The sequence below is a fragment of the Mustela nigripes genome, chromosome 12, assembly GCF_022355385.1.
Source record: "Mustela nigripes isolate SB6536 chromosome 12, MUSNIG.SB6536, whole genome shotgun sequence".
NCBI classification, from domain to species: domain Eukaryota; kingdom Metazoa; phylum Chordata; class Mammalia; order Carnivora; family Mustelidae; genus Mustela; species Mustela nigripes.
The window spans coordinates 73,634,040-73,651,896 of NC_081568.1; the positions used below are offsets into that span (position 1 = coordinate 73,634,040).

The 17,857-nt window shown below is 48.4% G+C and overlaps 1 protein-coding gene across 2 annotated transcripts in view; it reads right to left on the minus strand.

Annotated features, from left to right (window-relative positions):
* Positions 1-17,857, minus strand: part of TRPC7 (transient receptor potential cation channel subfamily C member 7) — a 145,340-nt gene that overhangs the window by 15,903 nt on the left and 111,580 nt on the right. For both annotated transcript variants that reach the window (XM_059416603.1, XM_059416602.1), the window contains one exon: positions 14,807-15,071. In XM_059416603.1, the coding sequence (XP_059272586.1) occupies positions 14,807-15,071 (265 nt within the window). The remainder of the gene's footprint in view (positions 1-14,806; positions 15,072-17,857) is intronic.

Consider the following 17,857-nt stretch of genomic DNA (forward strand, 5'->3'; position numbering starts at 1 on the left):
ACAGTCCCTTCAGGCAGTTTGCATCTGCTGACGCTTTTCACAGGGAAGTCCCAGACTTTGATGGTTACCCTGCGGTGGGGCTGGGCTGGCTGGCAGTGTCTGTCTTCTGAAATAATATTCAGATTTCTAGGAAGACTTCAAAAAGCTAGCATAGAGGGGCACCTGGGTGGCTCAGTGGGTTAAGACTCTGCCTTCAGCCAAGATCATGATCCCAGGGTCCTGGGATTGAGTCCCACATCGGGCTCTCTGCTCAGCAGGGAGCCTGGTTCCCTTCCTCTCTCTCTGCCTGCCTTTCTGCCTGCTTGTGATCTCTGTCTGTCAAATAAATAAATAAAATCTTAAAAAAAAAAAAAAGCTAGCATAGAGGGAAGGCTCTTTCTTTTCCTTTCAGTCCATTTATTGGGACTCCTGGCTGTGGTGTCACTTTTATCTCATAATTAATTAAACATTTAAAATGAACCAGCAGGTCAAATGTTTGTTCTTGTACGTTATCAGCCACGCCCTTCCTAAAATAGTCTCTTGAGTATCTCAGACCACCCAGCCCCATGGGCGGTGGAGAGAGGATGGTGTCCCCGGATGGAAGCAGCATTGCTGGTCACAAGCAGGACCTCAAGCCTCATGACCATCTCCGTGCCAGCCTTGCTTATTACCTCCATTTACAGACAGAGGCATGGGTACTCAGAGCTTTATCCCCTCCAGTCACATCTGGCTGGAAAGTGGGGTGCAGACCCAGGCACGTCTAGGATCTCCAAAAGCAGCTGCTTCTAACTACTACGCTTCCCCACCCCCCCGGCTCTGGGGAGTGAGGCCAGCCACACATCTCATATCCTCTCAACGAAGAGTCGAATTATGAGCAATTCGAATTATGAATTGTGACCTTGGTGTGTCCACCTTGTTCAAATTCAGCAGGCAGTTGTCTACACTCGCCATGCAGCTCACTCAAGGTAGCTACTGCGCGTGGTGCTGGTAGGGGAGTGTGGGGGGAGATCTGACTTTTCGGACACTGCTCTTTGACTCTTTAGAGACTGTGAACTTGTCAGGATCCGCTAGCTTTAAGATGAAGACCCAAGCATGTTTGACCATCTGTACTTTGTGGCAAGGACCTCACATCAGGTTTCCAACAGAGAATTCAATCAGAAAGCTGGGTTTGGGTTGGACGGTTTAGAACACCCCCGGGCATCCGCTAACGTCTGAATGGTTACATACAGTGTTTTCGGTTTGCATCCGAATTTGGGGTACATTATGAGACAGCACTTTCTTTTTTCCTCTTTAACATTTCAGGTTTTCAGCACTCACCCACAAGTGGCCAGGTTTAGCTAGATCTCAAAAAAAAACCAAAAAAAAACCAAAAAAAAACCAGCGTTTCTTAAGGATTGGTATTTATCTGACAAGATGTAACAAAAATACTAGCACTTGTCACTTTGGCTACAAAATCCAGCTCTAACTTGCCTGAATCTTCGGCTCTTCTGTGTGTGAGTCCGTGTGGGCGTATGTGTATGTGTGTGTCTAGCCAGCTGTTTGACTCAGTCCCAATGCATCCCAGAGTCTGAAAACTGAAGTGGGTTTTTGTTGTTATTGTGTGTTTCCAGTGTCTCTGAAAACTTTGGAATATTTGGAATATTTGATTCATTTTACTTTTAATAAGGAGGAATTTCTTTTTTTTCTTTCTTTTTTATTTAAAGATTTTATTTATGTATTTGTCAGAGAGAGAGAGGGAGAGAGAGCGAGCACAGGCAGACAGAATGGCAGGCAGAGACAGAGGGAGAAGCAGGCTCCCTGCCGAGCAAGGAGCCCGATGTGGGACTCGATCCCAGAACACCGGGATCATGACCTGAGCTGAAGGCAGCTGCTTAAGCAACTGAGCCACCCAGGCATCCCAATAAGGAGGAATTTCTTTGGGAGTTTGGAAGTCATGACTGAGTATCCAGCATTCCTCTAGAGCCCCAGCTCCGGATGCCATTCTGAGAAACAGAGGAACACACTGCCTTCTTGGGCGAGATCCATTTTGTGTGAAATGGCCATCACTGGCCACGATTCTCTACAGGTATTGGCTTCTGTTAACAAGGGAGCTTTTGGTTATCATCCTAGTGGAAGGGAACAATGGCAGAGAGACTCCAGAACCGCCCCAATCCAGGACAGCAGGATGTGATCTCTCTGACAGTTGTTCCCTTCCTAGCTGGATCAGCGGGAAACTGGAGGGCACACGATCTGAGCAAGGGACTGGGCAGGCAGGCCCTGGTCCCAGGTGACGCTCTTACCGTGGACGCTGTACGAAACAGATCACGTATGCAACTGAGTGATGCTTTACAGAAATTCATCTTCCCTTGCTTCCCTTGGAAAACCCCACAAACCTTTGGCTGACACAAATGGAGCAAGCAATTACAGAACTTTCAGGGAAAATTCTCTGAATTTTGATTAGGGAAAATGGCCTAGATTTGGAGTGGTTTTTTTTTTTTCTTTCTCATTTGCTTCTGGCTATTCATTTTGCCACTAAGCTCTGTTTTATCCTTGATGGCTTCACTTGGGCATTTTGTGTAACAGAGTAATTTAAAGAAGGCAGAGACAGCCCACTAAGCAGTGTGTATTGTGATAAAAGAACATTCACAGATCTCTAAATGCATGGCTTAGCTCCCCCTCCTTTGGTTCCCTCCCTCCACAACCACCACCACCCCCACTTGGAATACGAATTCTTTAGGTTTGTTATCTGGCTTCTGTACAATCTTTACACCTGTTTCATTTCTATTCTATAGATCAAAGATTAGCCTCCAGACCTGAATTTGGCTATGACCTACAGGTGTAACTAATCATAAGAGGCTCAGACTCATTCTGAGCCTGGGATTTCCAGAGTCAAAGTGACCCCCTCCAGAGCAGTAACACATGCACGCAACTGGGCAGGAAGGGGTCTTAGCCAAAGTATGCATTTTTAATCTCTTGTAAGCTCTTTCAGGACTATCTATATCCCTCTGTCCTCTTATTATGGGGCAAAATGGGTCATCATAGCAAAGACCTCCTTTAAAGTAAAGCCAGGTCTACTGGCTTGAATCATCCTCAATGGCTAGACCCACTATTGATTGGGTCTTTTGTTTACCCCTCTTTCTTTTTTTAAATTAAATTTATTTATTTTCAGCATAACAGTATTCATTATTTTTTCACCACACCCAGTGCTCCATGCAATCCGTGCCCTCTATAATACCCACCACCTGGTACCCCAACCTCCCAACCCCCCGCCACTTCAAACCCCTCAAATTGTTTTTCAGAGTCCATAGTCTCTCATGATTCACCTCCCCTTCCAATTTACCCCAACTCCCTTCTCCTCTCTAGCTCCCCATGTCTTCCATGCTATTTGTTATGCTCCATAAATAAGTGAAACCATATGATAATTGACTCTCTCTGCTTGACTTATTTCACTTAGCATAATCTCTTTGAGTCCCGTCCATGTTGCTACAAAAGTTGGGTATTCGTCCTTTCTGATGGAGGCATAATACTCCATAGTGTATATGGACCACATCTTCCTTATCCATTCGTCCGTTGAAGGGCATCTTGGTTCTTTCCATAGTTTGGTGACCATGGCCATTGCTGCTATAAACATTGGGGTACAGATGGCCCTTCTTTTCACTATGTCTGTATCTTTGGGGTAAACACCCCCTCTTGATGTGATCTGGACTAACCCAATAGACTAATTTTGTTGTCATTGTCTCTCAGACGGGACCTCATGGGCTGAGTTATGCACAGTTAGCTGGGCTAAATGGGAGGCAGTACAGAATTTTATTCATAGCTCCACCTATACAACTAAATTCTGAGTAGAATTGAAGAGCTCAATGTTTAAAAATGACACAATAGAAGGCTAGACTAAAATATTGCTATTTATATAATATTTGGCTGGAAGATGTTTCAGAAGCCAGAAAGGGAAAGATGGAGGGATTTGACAACATAAAACTTCACTCATATACAACAAAGATGTAATAACTAACAATGTAGGGCAAAAGACTAAGTGAGAAAAGAATTTGTATCTCCAATACACATGACAGTGTCAGATACTGGGGGTCTTTCTTATATAAAGAGATCTTATTAATCAATATGAAAATGACAGACATCTTAGCAGGAGGAAAAAGGGGGGAAAGAAACTTCTATGAAAACGATGCTTTTTAGGGTGACAATAGCTCCATAATTAACTTGAAGTGTCATGCTAGTGGCATCCTCTGGTTTAATATGTGGTAGGAAATAAAGGAAACTTGTCCTCACTGACCTGCGTGGGAAAAGGCTGTGTTACTTTGACCTTGGAAACCTACCATAATATATTCTCAGAGAGAAGGCTGGCCTTGGAAGGGAGCCAAATAGTATGCTACTAATGCCAAGAGCTTGGGCACTAGAGCTGGCCTCAATATTTCATGAGGTCACGATGCTCCCTGAGTCATGAATTAATTATCACCCACAATTTTCAGGAGCTAGGGGACCCAGGGCATGGGGGAGAAGGCCAGTCACTGTGGAGGGTGGGTGCTATCTTTTAGGAAGAAAGTATCTTGGAACTGGCTTAGCTGATAATCACCATGAAGCTACTTGTCTCACAAAAAACCCCTACTGTCAACCAGTGGGTCTCAAGGCTAAATGTGAGGTTCTTTACTCAAAGGGATAGTGGTCACGGGCTCCACGTCCTCCTCCTAACCCCTCTGGCTACCTACAGAGTTAGTCACAGACTCCTTCAGCTGTATCAATCACAGGAAGCTTCAGGAACATAGAGGAGTGAGAATAGCACAGGTGCATGCCTGGGTTCAAATCCCAGCTCCACTATGACCTGGCTGTGGGTATCTGGCCATGTTACCAAACCTCTTTGAGTCTCTGTTTACTCACCTATGAAAGGGAATAGATGTGCCTTCCTAGGGAAGTTGCTGTCAAGATTAAATGAAGTGGAGGTCCCACCTAAAGCAAACCCAGCAGGGCAGCAGAATGCTGAAAGTCTGGAGTAGGCAAGCCTGCCTGCCTGGTCTCGCCCAGGATCACACCCAGCCCTGTGGGCCCCTCCAGGGCTGCCAGGCAGGGCTGAATGGAGCTAAATCATTCATATGCCATTGACCTCACTGAACAAGACTATCTTCCTTCCCACCTGCAAAAATCATCACAAACCCTTGATTTCACACAAATCCTCTTTCTGACTTCTCCAGCTCAGGCTGTCTTATGACATTTGACTCTTGGCTTGTACGTGGAAGGGACTGGAAAGTGGAGTCAGTAGGCCGCCCTAGCCTAAGCAGTGCTCCTAGTGAAGGGAGAGAGAGCGAGCTCCTGTGAGTGATGTTGAATAGGGCTGTGATTCACACTGCTCCCACTGTGCGGGGGTGTGTCGGGGGAGAAGGTTGGGGCTGATCTGTCAGGCAGAAGGCGGGAGCCTGGTAATCAGCGCTCTCCCAGGCCCGTCTCGCCTGGATAATGGGGCTTTAATAACACGTTGCCCGAAGAGGCGGTTGTGTATGGGTCTCAGAGAACAAACTGATCAACAAGGAGAGGGTTTGGGGGCAATTGTTAGGAAAATTGCTGCTGCTTCAGAATGCCATGATGCCCTCCCCCTGGTGTGGGAACTCTGCCTCCCCCCTTCCCCATAAAACAGTTCAGTTCGATTACCTACCCCGATCTGCACAGAGCAGGCTAAAATTAAGAGGGAGGCTAGCATCCCAGCATCCAGGCTGGGATGATGAATAACAGTGTTTGAAATATATGGAGACCCCACCAGAGCCCCGGGGTTCCCTAATGCCTGCACCCATAGATCCAGAGCACCCAGGCTGGGCTCAAAGGGCGGCACACAGAGGCAAGTGCCTGAGGAAGCCTGAGGCTTGGCCTTTGGGCCCCACAAGCTTGTGTTCCCTGAAGGACCTCTCTTGGCTTATCCCGGCTCCTAAATGAGGAGTTGGATTCAATGTCTCCAGAAGGAGAGGAGGCTTGCCCCCGGATCAGTGCCAAGGAACAGGGGTGCACAAAGCCTGTGAAGCCCAGATTTATTCCTTCAGGGATGCCTGGGGACCTGCTTGCTCCTCCGAGGGCAGGGCTGTGTTTTCTTTGCCATTAGCTCCAGACCCTGGTACAGAATGGAGCACCACTGAAAGCGCTCAGTAGACTCTGATGAATGAATGGGGGGGGGGCGGGTCCCCGGGGCGGGGGGGGGGGGGGGGGGGCTCTGGTGAGGTCCTCAGAACTCACTTTCTCTGTCAGGTTTGCCTGTAGGCTTCAGGCCATGTCCCAACCTCTCCGTGTCTTCTGTTTATCTAGCTGTACCATGGGAAAACTACAATCTCTCCTTCACAGGGGTGTTGTGACGATTCAAGGAGTTAACTGATTGCTTGGGAAGTGCATGAAAGATGACTGCCTGGCAGGTTAACCCATGTGCCATCAGTGTTATTATTAGCATAATAATAACACTTATTATTAGCATTAGTTTTTTCTTTCTTTCTGAATCGCAGGAGGCCCCCGGGTCAGGTTAAAAGGTTCTCAGCATAACCCTTTGAAAAAAGCAGTTAGACCTTGGCCCTCTCTTTGAGTGGCTTTCCCAGGGCTGACAGTCTCTCCTGTCATCTGGGAGGCCTCAAGGCCCCTCCTAGTGAGACTCCTGGCACCCCACCTCCACTCACATAGCCCTGCTGGCTCCAGACTGCCACATCTCAGCACTTCTTCAGCCTGGAGGACACTTTCCCTTTTGTCTCCGCGTGGCCGCCTACCTTAGCCTCCTCATGCAGTGGGGCTAAACTTGACTGTCACCAGCTCAGGTAGCTCCTGTCTGACATTTTGGCCGAAGGAGGCCTCCCTCGTTACTCTTCTGCTCAGTGTTTTAATATCTTTCCTAACCCTCAGCACTTAATCTATAATGACCTCTGTCTCTTTGTTTAGTCTTTAAACTATCTTCAGCCTCTTGTCTCTCTTTTACTGTTCACAGAGGAGTGTGACTTCCATGAGGGCTGGGCCTGCTGACTGGCACACGGCTTTGTCATCGGTGATGGATAGTGCCTTGCTGGTAGTAGGGACTCAGTCAACATTTTTGGTCAGTGAAGGATTGAATCCTGAGGAAATGAGGCACGAGGTGACTTGGTCTTAGCCGGCTGGCTTCAGGCCTGCCCAAGAACTATACTTGTGATAATATTTCTGGAGCTAACCCTGCACAGCCTGGTCTCCTCATTCTGTCACTTTGAGGAAGGACAGTCTGACCCCATTTCCATCCTAGAATGGAATGTTATTGATAAAAAGGTAGGGCTTTCTCCTCATGAAGGCAGCAACAATCAATCTGAGAACAAGATGGAGGACGCGGGGCAGGGCCTGAAAGTGTGCTGTGAAGACATCATCAAAGAGAGCACATTTTCTGGGTACCATCAAGCCGTTCCCTCATGAATTGTGGGCTCTCGGCCTGTTGCAGAAGCTTAAAGGTACCAGGCTTTTAAAATTTTATGTCATGAATAACATGAGGAAAGGACATAAATACACATTATATGGTAGTGGAATGCCTGCTGTAACAGGCATAATCATTCTTCTGAACTAGTCCAGGAAAAGAGCTATATTTTTATCACTTCTTAGAGAATTATGCCAAGAAGAGGATTCAAACGCCTTTTTTGACAGACAGTGGTCATTTCCAGATGCCCGGGCTCTCTGAGCCCGAGCCGCACCCCCTTCCGTGACTACGGCTGCCTGTTCCACCACGTCTAAGGACTTTCCTGCTACTGTCTCCTCATGACAGCGGCTGTAGTAAACTCCCCATTCCCCCAAATCCTTATACCTAGCTTGCATTTAAACGATGAAAGGCAAAATTCTAACTTTCAAGATGTGGTAAACTATGTTGTAACCCTTCTGTATCAGAGATGCTCAGATTTCAGCACAGACCCAGAAGAATCTGTCCCCTCTGAAGCCCTGTAGGCTGGTTCCACTCCCAGTTCCCATTGACAGACACGGGCAGCGTGTTCTGCCCCAAGAACATGGTAGACAGCCGTGGTCTTGCCACGCCACAATGTGACCTTTCCTTGGTTTCTCTTGGTTATAATGAGTTTTACTAGGGCTGGCAGTGGGATCCAGACTCCGCAGCCCTTGCAGGGCCCTCCTCTGCAGCCAGACCCTTCTTGGCAATACGGCTCTTGGCTGTCCGGATGCCCCACTGGTCCATCACTCCCTTAGCGATACCTTGGGGCTCTTCTGGCTCATCTGTCTCACTTATTTCCTTTTTTTTCTCTTCCACGGGCCAGGGAAATTTTAGAATCTTTTGTTTGCAAAGCACAGAATGGCATTTTTAGTTGAAGAGCCTATGTTGTTCCTTTAGCAAGTGTCTGCATGGCCCCCGGTGCTAAGTAGGGGGCCGTCCTTCTCAAGACCCTCTGGTTGCTTCAGCCTGTAGGACACGAACTTCACCCAAGACACCAAGTGTGAACCTGAATCTGAGTCTTTGCCTCTAGCTCTGCTGCGTAGGGGTCCCGCGGAAGGTTAAAGCTCCACTTTCTCCCCTGAGTCACCAAGGACCTTGGCTTTCTTCCCATCCTGTGCTCCTCCAGATGATCTCTCCCAGATCCTCCTGGGGCCTTCCCAACGTCAAAAGCCCGAAATCATCCTCCTTCCCTCTCAACCCCCACATCAGTCAGTCGCCACATCTCCACTCCAGCCTCCTCAGTGTCCCTTCTCCATGCCATTGCCACTCCTTGGGGTCCTGACCTCTCTCAGGTGGCTCCCTCTCCCAGCCACCCAACAGACCACATTCCCCACTCTTGGGAGCTGCCTTTCTCTCAAGTTCCCTTCTTGCAGAACATCCTGGTTTATAAACATGCCCCCATTCTATGATTTTTTTGATTAACATCTGTCTTCCCAACCAGTCTGCTAGTTCCATGAGGGGAGGAGCTGCGACTGGCTTCAGTCATGATAAAATCTTGAGCTGGGGCTTCCCCTCCCACTCTTTCCAGTCCATCCTTTGCACAGTTGCCCCAGCACACTCCCCAAAGGCAGATCTTCTTTCTTTTAAAAAGGTCTTAGCAGAGACTCTAACTCCTTCTCAGGACCCTAACACCCTTCAGAATCTGGATCACCTTATATAATCTTCCCTCTTTTCCCCAAAAATCCTCTGCTCTTTTACCCCCTGTGCAGGCTAGAATACCCTCCAAGTCATCCTCCAAGACCCTCCATGGCCACCTCCTCCACGAAGCCTTCCCTGACTCTGCCAGTTGGCGTTCAGTGCTTCTTTGTCACCGTGCTGCCCCAGTACCCGCTGATGATGATCACGTGGTGTAACAACTGAGGCTATGTGTTTCCGAATCCCCCACTTGTCTACGAGCTCCTCAGGGAGAAGAGGATTGTCTTATCAGTCAATCCCTGTCATCCCAGGGCAAACACAGAACGTGGCTTTGCGTAGCTGTCACTCAAATGAGCACACTTTGGGATAGAAACCTACTTTACCCAGGGGTCAAGCTCAGGCTGCGTATTTAGAGACAAGGTACGTAGGTTCTCAGTGATAACCACATCTGAATTCAGCATGCTCTTCTTTAGAATTTTGTGTTGCAAGAAAGTGACCCAACTTTTCAAGAGACCCCCGCCCCCTCCATTTTAGAGTAGAGGCTTTGCTGTAGGAGTGGGGATCCCACTCTTGGGAATTGTAGGTCAAAATGTGGAGGACAGGAGTCATGCAGATCTGGGTTCAAATCCCCTCCTTGGCTCTGGGATTTGGGCCAGTCTAGTATCTCTCTGAGTCTTAGCTTTCTGGTCGTGGATATCTGTCATTCCATGGTTTGGAGGAGGAAGTGGGAGAGCAGATCATGTGTGTGTTCAAGGAGTTGTTCAACAACAGGGTGAGACAGCATTGCTGGGCCATGTGTGGGCAGGCTTGCCAGAGCTTCTCCCCCTGCCCCAGTGCACCCTTCTACCCAGATTCATGGGAAGGAGGAGCTGGCTTTTCTGTGGCTTTGCACTGCTGGGGGAGCTGAATCAGCACCTCCTGCTCCTGGTGGCCAAATGAGTCTCACCCTTTACAGAACGTGCAAATTTTCCATAACTGTCATGGAAAACGGAAGCTTCGAGTTTTGCTTAGCACTGCTGAAGCTCCTTCCATTAAAATGATTCCTAAGGAGACATAATAACCTTAGGAGAGGTATTATTTTTGATTAGAAAAGTCTCAACCCAGCTGTGCTATGAAGCTGACTCCACAACAGCCTGGCAGAAAAGGCCAGCTGACTTGTTTTTGGGGAGGCAGAACCCCCATTTACTGTCCAGTCAGAATGAACTAGGGGAGCCAAGTTCACCCAAAGGGGGAGACCAGGAGCCCATTGTGAGTCGTGAGTGGTGTCAGAAAGCTCTTCACGTCCCTGCTCTGGGTCACCTCCTTGGCCCCAGTACCTCCCGTTCTCTGTGTACCTGTCCTGCCATGGTCACCCTCAGAGTAGAGGGAAGGCTACCCACTTTGTACACATTCATCCCAAGCTGCATTTCATCCACAAGCTGAGGATTTTTTTGTCTCTCTATCTCTCTCTCTTTTTTTTTTTTTTTCTAAAGTAGTCTCCATGCCCAGCACAGAGCCCACCGGGGGGGCCTGAACTCACGACTCTAAGATCAAGACTTGAGCTGAGATCAAGAGTCAAACGCCCAGCCGATGGAGCCAACCCTGTCTCTCTTTTTCTAACACCATAACCACAGTGCTGGGACCCCATGGTTTTCACAAGTTTCTAGGCTGAAAATCCCCAAATGACCCCCTCAAAAGGCAAATCCTCTTTGTCTACAGACTTCCACGATGAAGTCAAAAATACATTCCTAATGCGAACAAAATTCCTAACAGAATAAAAAACTTAAAGAATTTTTTCAAGACAGAGCAGTGTCTGGCTGGTGCCTTGCTCAGCTTTCTCTCCGCTTCCTGACCCCTGTCGTGGGAAACTTTGATTTTGTACTCTGAGAGCATAAAACTTGTCTGAGTGCCGTCTCTCCCTCCCCTTTGGACATTTGCAGTTTCTCACAGAAGCTACTTGGGGATAATGAGCTGCCAGCAGGTGCACAATCTGTCATGCCCAGACAGGCCCAGCTCACCAGCCAATGACCCAGGCACTTACGTCCCTGCCCTCCTTCAGCCAGCCCCCGGCACAGCGGCTGAGAAAAATAACCCAGATCTTCAAGAGCGCCCTTGGTTCTGAAGTGGACGGAGGCTGACAAGTTGGGAACCGTTCACAGACTCTGACTGTCCAGAGCTTGCTGGATGCTGGATCTGGCTACCTGTTCTGACTTGAACTTACAAAGGCAAATCCCATCTGCAGAGCCAGAAGTCTCCTAGGAAGACACTCCCTTGGGTGAACAAGCCCTTTGTCTCTGAAATGCACATAGCCGAGAGTGGCCTCTTTCTCTCCGTGTGAGTAAAGATGAGGTTGGATAGCGTCAGTCTAGGTCACTGTCTAGCTCTTCGCTGAGCTCCCCAAGTGGCTTATTCATCCAGACTTCCGGGCCCTACCCTAATTATTGCAATTAGACTCTCTAGAGGGTCAGGCCTGGGACGTCCCCAGTTTAGCCATTTTCCCAGATGAGTCTGGTGTGATTGGAGAACCCCTGATCTCAGTTAAGGCTGTTCATCCATGTGTTTGTTTATACCTGCGCAGAATTAGTTCAAGCTGTCTGTTTTCTTCTAATCCTCTCACTGGTCTGTTGGATGGAGGGAATGGGAATTTGGGTTGGGGAGGGAAGAACTAGAACATGTTGGGGGTCGGAGCTGGGCTGGGCTGAGGGCTAAGGGTCTGTTGTTGGTAGAGAGACTTTTCCTCTCTTTCCATTGGTCCCAGAATGTCCCCACCCCTCTCTTTCGGGATAACACTGTAACTTGGTGGGATTCAGGTGGGACTGGCTTCTGCGATCTGAACGGGGACTGTACTGCTCCTGGGTGAGCAGGGGTCATCAGGGACAGCAGTCTCTTAGCCTAACAGCTGACTTTCGAAGGGTCCTCTGGAACAGCCTTTAGGACCCCAGCTGCCCTTCAACATGACAAGTGTGGGGTTGAGGGGAAGATACCTGCCATGTGCTCTAGCCCAAATTTCCCTTCTGGAGGACTGAGTCTTCTGACTCTGTAGAAACAGACAGGGTACCCATCTTACCCTACAAGCTCAAAATTCCACAGGAGAGAAGCCCCCTTCCCCCGTAGGAAGGCCAGAGGGAAAATCCCAAGCTCGGCAGGGCAGCCTGGAGATGGGTTACTCTGAAGCAAATGTTCTCCTGAGGTGGGGGTGGGGGGGTCATTCGATTTTATCATCAGCGTAGCTGGCATGCAGAATAGTTCTGAGTCCCCTAGAGCATACATCTCATTTACCCTAACATGGCTTTCTGCTGATGAAAGATCTCTTAGGGGGACCTGCTCCAGGGAGCAGTCAAAAGGTAAAAGATGACATTTACAAAAATCCATTCTTTCCTCCACACCTCGCTGCTCTATTGACTGTTTCCCTGTTCAATCACACCGTCTTGCTGCTGCACGTCCCATTTTAGGAACTGCCAAGGCCATAAATATCTCATCCTTTCTCTACCGTACTCACTGCCCCCATATCTTTTCATTCCTTCCCCATCCTGGGGCACCTGGGTCCTCTTTGGTTGGGTCCCTTCTGTCTGGAAGGTCTCCATGTGGTTCCCAGGACTTGGGACAAGCCAACTGTATTGCCCCTGTCTTCCACTTTCCTCTTTCCCCCTGGCTTTTTCTTTTTCTTTCTTTCTTTCTTTTTTTTAATTTAAATACTTTATTTATTTATCTGACAGAGAGAGACAACGAGAGAGGGAACATAAGCAGGGGGAGTGGGAGAAGAAAAAGCAGGCTTCCCGCTGAGCAGGGAGGCTGATGCAGGGCTGGATCCCAGGACCTTGGGATCATGACCTGAGCTGAAGGCAGATACTTAACAACTGATACTTAACTCATATATAAGGCAGATACTTAACTGAGCCCCCCAGGTGCTCCCCCCATGGCTTTTCCTGATCCCAAAGCTACACTGTATAGGTCAGCTATATCCAGCTGAGAATTATGGCCAGGTCAGCCCTGCCCTTAAATCGTGACCCTTTTCATTCTCTCCTGTGTCCTGACACTGATGTTCTGAGCAGCTCTGGGCCTGTAGGGCAGGCTCCCTGTGAGGAGCAGGGAGAGAGAGAGCACAGAACACCCAGGCCAAGAGAGATGGAGCCCAAGTTCACATGGTCAGATTCCCAGTCCAACGCTGACCCTACCACCTTGAACCTGGCTTTGTTTCTTCTGTTCCTTCTGTCATTCACATTCCTGAAGAATTTAGTGAGCTGGGAATTGCTCAGGAAACCTGTGTAGCTGGGCTCAGCCATTTATACCTGTTAAGAAACAAATCCCAGGCCTCCTCAGGGCTCCTGGGGCCCCAGGTCAGGAGTGCTAACCCTGCAGGTCCCAGCTGGAGTCACGTGTCTGGAGATGTGACTGTCCTTCTCTCAAGATTCTGGGTGGCACCTTGAAGAAGGCAGGGAGGAGTTCTGAGCCTGGGCAGGCCGGGGAAGGACCTAGGCTGGAAATAGCACACTAGCCCTTACATAACCCCTTCTTTATTCCTAAGGGCATTTATGAACAAGGCAGGGAGTCATTTCCATTTTACAGGTGAGGACAGAGAGGCACGGATAAATCAGCTGGCCTGGCATAAGGTCATCAGCCAGTAAACACCTGTGTCAGGATGGAAGCTCAGGTCTGCCTGACTCTGCTCCTAGACCACTGCTCAGTGCCACTGATGGTCCTCTAGGACACCGCGTGGCATCCCCCACACCTCGGAGGAGCCCTGGGTCTGCATGGACACAGGCTCCGGGGACTCAGTACCATCTCCACGTGGGAGGCTATGGCACCTGTCTTGCTCAGCGTGTGGCAGCTACTTCTGGACCCTAAGGTCCGTTGGCTCGACAGTGCCTTGCTTCAGGCTTGTGCACGTGCCTCTTGTCTCCCTGCCCAACCCTTCCCCTCTGCGCTGAACCCCGTGACGCTGCCGGACTTGCTCAGTGCCCACGCCCTGGAGCCGGCTTGCCCAGCTGGGCATTCAGAGCTGCTGACCTGCGCACACCCGCATGCCTCCCTCTCACACTATGTGGCTCTGGCTTCCCCAGGGCTGCCCTGGAGGGGTAGGGGAGTTCATGTCCTCTGGAGCGAGTCTGATTAATGGAAGACAGCAGATGGGAAGGCTCTGGCTGATAAATTGTCTATTTCTCATTCTGATGGGCTATTTGGAGATGCGGTGTTTCTGTATAATCTCCCCAGAGAGTGTGTCATGACCAAGTTGTGCATCCTGATAGATGGTGGCTGGTCAGCACCCTCATCCGCTCGCGCTCCTCCTCCACTTCACTTTCCTTTCTCCTTCAGTCTTACTGCATTTGGATTGCAGCTGCCTTTCTCCAGTAAAGTGTCGGTGTGTGACAGTTGCTCAGGGCTCTGTTTTCTAGGTAGCACAGGTGAACGCAGTGATAATAGTAATTAATAATAATTCCTTCCGCGTATTGAAAGCATACCATGTGGCCACTGTATCATTCCCTGCATATTCATACTATCCCCATTAAGCAGATATTATTTTTATCCCTATTTTAAAGATAAGTAAATGAAAGCTCAGAGAAGTTAAGGAACTTGCTCATGGCTGCACAGCATCTAAGTGGCAAAAGAATTGAAGATCTAATACAGCTTAAAAGTTGGATTCTTTCAAGTCCAGCACCTGAACTCTAAGCCACCCTTAAAGGAAGTTGCCTGAACTTGTAGAAATACCAAGGAAACATGAATCTCTATAAGAAGCCACCTGCCAAAGACTCCGAAGGATTCCTGGGGAGCCCAGGAAGACCCTCTGAGGAGAGCCCTGGGGGTACTCACGTTGTAAAGGCTGGGTTGTACTTTGCACCTCGGTAGTAGGAGTAGAGATTGAACATCCCAATCATGAAGGCCACAAATACCATGATGAAAATGACCATGAACTTGAAGATATCTTTCACGGTCCTCCCCAGGGAGATCTGCAGGGGTCCGAAACTTTCGTTGGCTGGCAGGATGTACGCTATTCGAGAGAAGCTGAGCACGACAGCAATTGCATACAGCCCTTCTGATATGATCTGAGGGTCTGAAGGCCACCACTTGTCCCTGGCTGAAAGAAAACAAGCTGGGTTACTCACTGGGGCGACAGTTCTGCTGTGCTGACTTGTCTCTGGCAGAGAAAGCAGTTAGACATCTTTCGAGGTGTCTGACCTCATTGTGGCCTTTCCTGCCCTTGTCTCTAAGTTGATCCCAATACACTGGGATCACCCTCCCTCTGCGAATATGTTGGCCCGTCTGCTGGGAACACCCTTCCCTCACTTCAAGGCCACTTCATTCCCACTCATGCTTTAAGACTTGGGTCAGGTGTCAGCTCTCTTAGGAAGCCTTCTGTGACTCCCACAATTGGGGACAGGCTCCCCATTCCTCTCTTTGCTCCTGCAGTATCCTGTGTGCACCCTTTGTCATGGAACTTTCCATGCTGCTCACTACTCTGTCCTCCTTGCCCATGTTTGGGCTCCACCAGCAGAGGCTGCCCCATCCCCTGCGGAAGCATCATGGGGAAGCAGTGGGGAGGAGCATGGACTCAGAGTCGGGCAGACCCGGGCTTGACAGTGGCCTTTTTACTCATTGGCTGTATGATCACAACCAAGTCAATTAACCTTTTAGAACTGGATTTTCTCCATTTGTAAACTGGGGATAATATCATTAATCTCACAGAGCTGTCGTGAGGATGAAATACGACCTTGTACGTAAGGTGCTTAGCATAGGCTCTGGCACACAGCAGGTGTTGCTAAATGTTTGTCACATGCCTGACTGAAATACCACAGGTTTGGATGGGCCACAAATCAAAACACACGAGCCCACATGGGGCCAGGAATCTGAAGGGTCTTCCCTGAGAAAATGCTCTAGGGTTTTGTTTCTCAGGCAGCGGTGTCTGAAAGTGTTGCTCTGGGTTTGAGCGAAGGTCTCCAATATGGTGACCAGTCATCCAGGTTTGCCAGCCCTGTTCCAGATGGCAAGAGTCTTGGGACCTGTCTTGGGCTGTGGAGTTTCTGCTTGGCACCTCTGGGGAGGGTCTGATCTGCCTGGAGTGTATTTCTGCAGCAGAACAAAGCTGTGAAGTAAGTGTTCCTATGGCACCAGGAATGGCATCCATCACTAGTAGGGCTCCTGCTACGTGTCAGGACACATAGGGGTTCTCTGGTGAGGGCACCATCTTTATCCTTGGGGTCTGAATGTGGGTATCTGCTGTTGTCACAGTGCCGGGGCAGGAATATTACTGAGATGCTAATACCCTGCAATGCTCCGGACAGACCCATACCATGAAAACTCCTCTGTGAAAAAGCCAAGAGTCTCCCTGTTGAGAAATGCTAAGTGAAACTTAAATTGAGAAACATCGAGAAACTGAAATTAGCCCTTACACGTACATTAGCTGTAATTCTAGCGACAGTCCTGTAGAGTAGATCTTAATATTGCCATTTTCAAGATTGGATTAGGGGTATGGGGTCCTTTTCAAAGCCAGGTAAATGCAGATAGCAAGGAGATGACATAGCAATTCTTGACACCCCTAGGGAGATGGAGGAGGGATTTTATCCTTTATTTTCAAGACTAGACTGTGTTAAACAATTATAATAATAAAGAGCAGCAAGAAACCTTTAGTAAGGGAAGCCAGGCCTCTCTTTGCTACAAGGTTTCATGTAGTGTGTTCTAAATTACATTTGGAAATACAATAAAATTATAGACTCTATGTTCTCATCAGGATCATAACTCAGAAGTCTAGGAAAGACAAGTAAGGAGAACAAATTACGTTTTTCCAATATATCTGTCACCCTCCCAGGAGATAAATAACACATTTGGGTAATATGAAATAAGAATTGGCTTCTGCAAAGAGACACCAAAAAGGAATTTCTTTTTTCCCCCCTCCTATAACTTACCATGTTAAACCTCAGCTGTCATAATAAAACCACTTCTATTATCTAGTAAGATAGATTAGCTGTTCTTGGACCCTGGTGGCCAGGCCAGGACTTCTAGTGAAAAACTGTTCTACTTGGACTGGTTTGTCAGAGTTACGATGGGTGTAAAAGCAAAGAGCAGTATGATGATTCAGACGAAGGGATTTTCTTCTTTTTGGCGCTTTTTCCATGAGAAATATTGCCCTATCCCAACCTGGAAAACTGGAATCTGCCTGGGAGCTATAGAGGTTGGAAGGCACCACGGCCTGGATGACCACTAGGGGGCGCTCTTGTCCCGCAACTGCAACACAAGCCACAGCTCTGAGCCAAAAGATTTCCAAGGGCATAGGGTGAACCTCAAAGCAAGGGCAACAATGTGCAGTACTTTGCAGTTGGGGAGACTTTAACACAATCCTTAATAGGAACAGAAGTCACAAGTGACTGCAGGCCGAATCAGGGCATTAAGAAAATTATCCAATTTAGTATCAAGATTCTCTCATCTCTTCATTAATGAACCCTGAACCGCTCAGAGGTGAAAATACACAAATCCATTTGGCCTTTAACAAATCTGTATTTGCTAAACCAACGAAAAAAGAGTGAATGGTTTGTAATACTAGAAGATTCCTCGTTTCTCAGGAGCTGTGTCCCTACCACATTTACATGTGACATGATCTATATAGAATATGGATAGCACTCAACTACTGTGTTAAATGGCCAGTCCTCGGCAGCTCACGACTTCACCTGACCATGAACATTCTGACGTCACAGGAGCCACGTGACTCCTGGAGCCATCTAACAGGGACTTTTGACACTCAAACCCTTCACGATGGAGCAGCGGTTGTTAATAAATGCCTAGTAAGTGTCCAGCTAGTTTACTGGTAACAATAAAAGAGATCTGTATCTTCTTCCCACTTCTCTTTCCCTTTTAGAACAGAAAGTACAA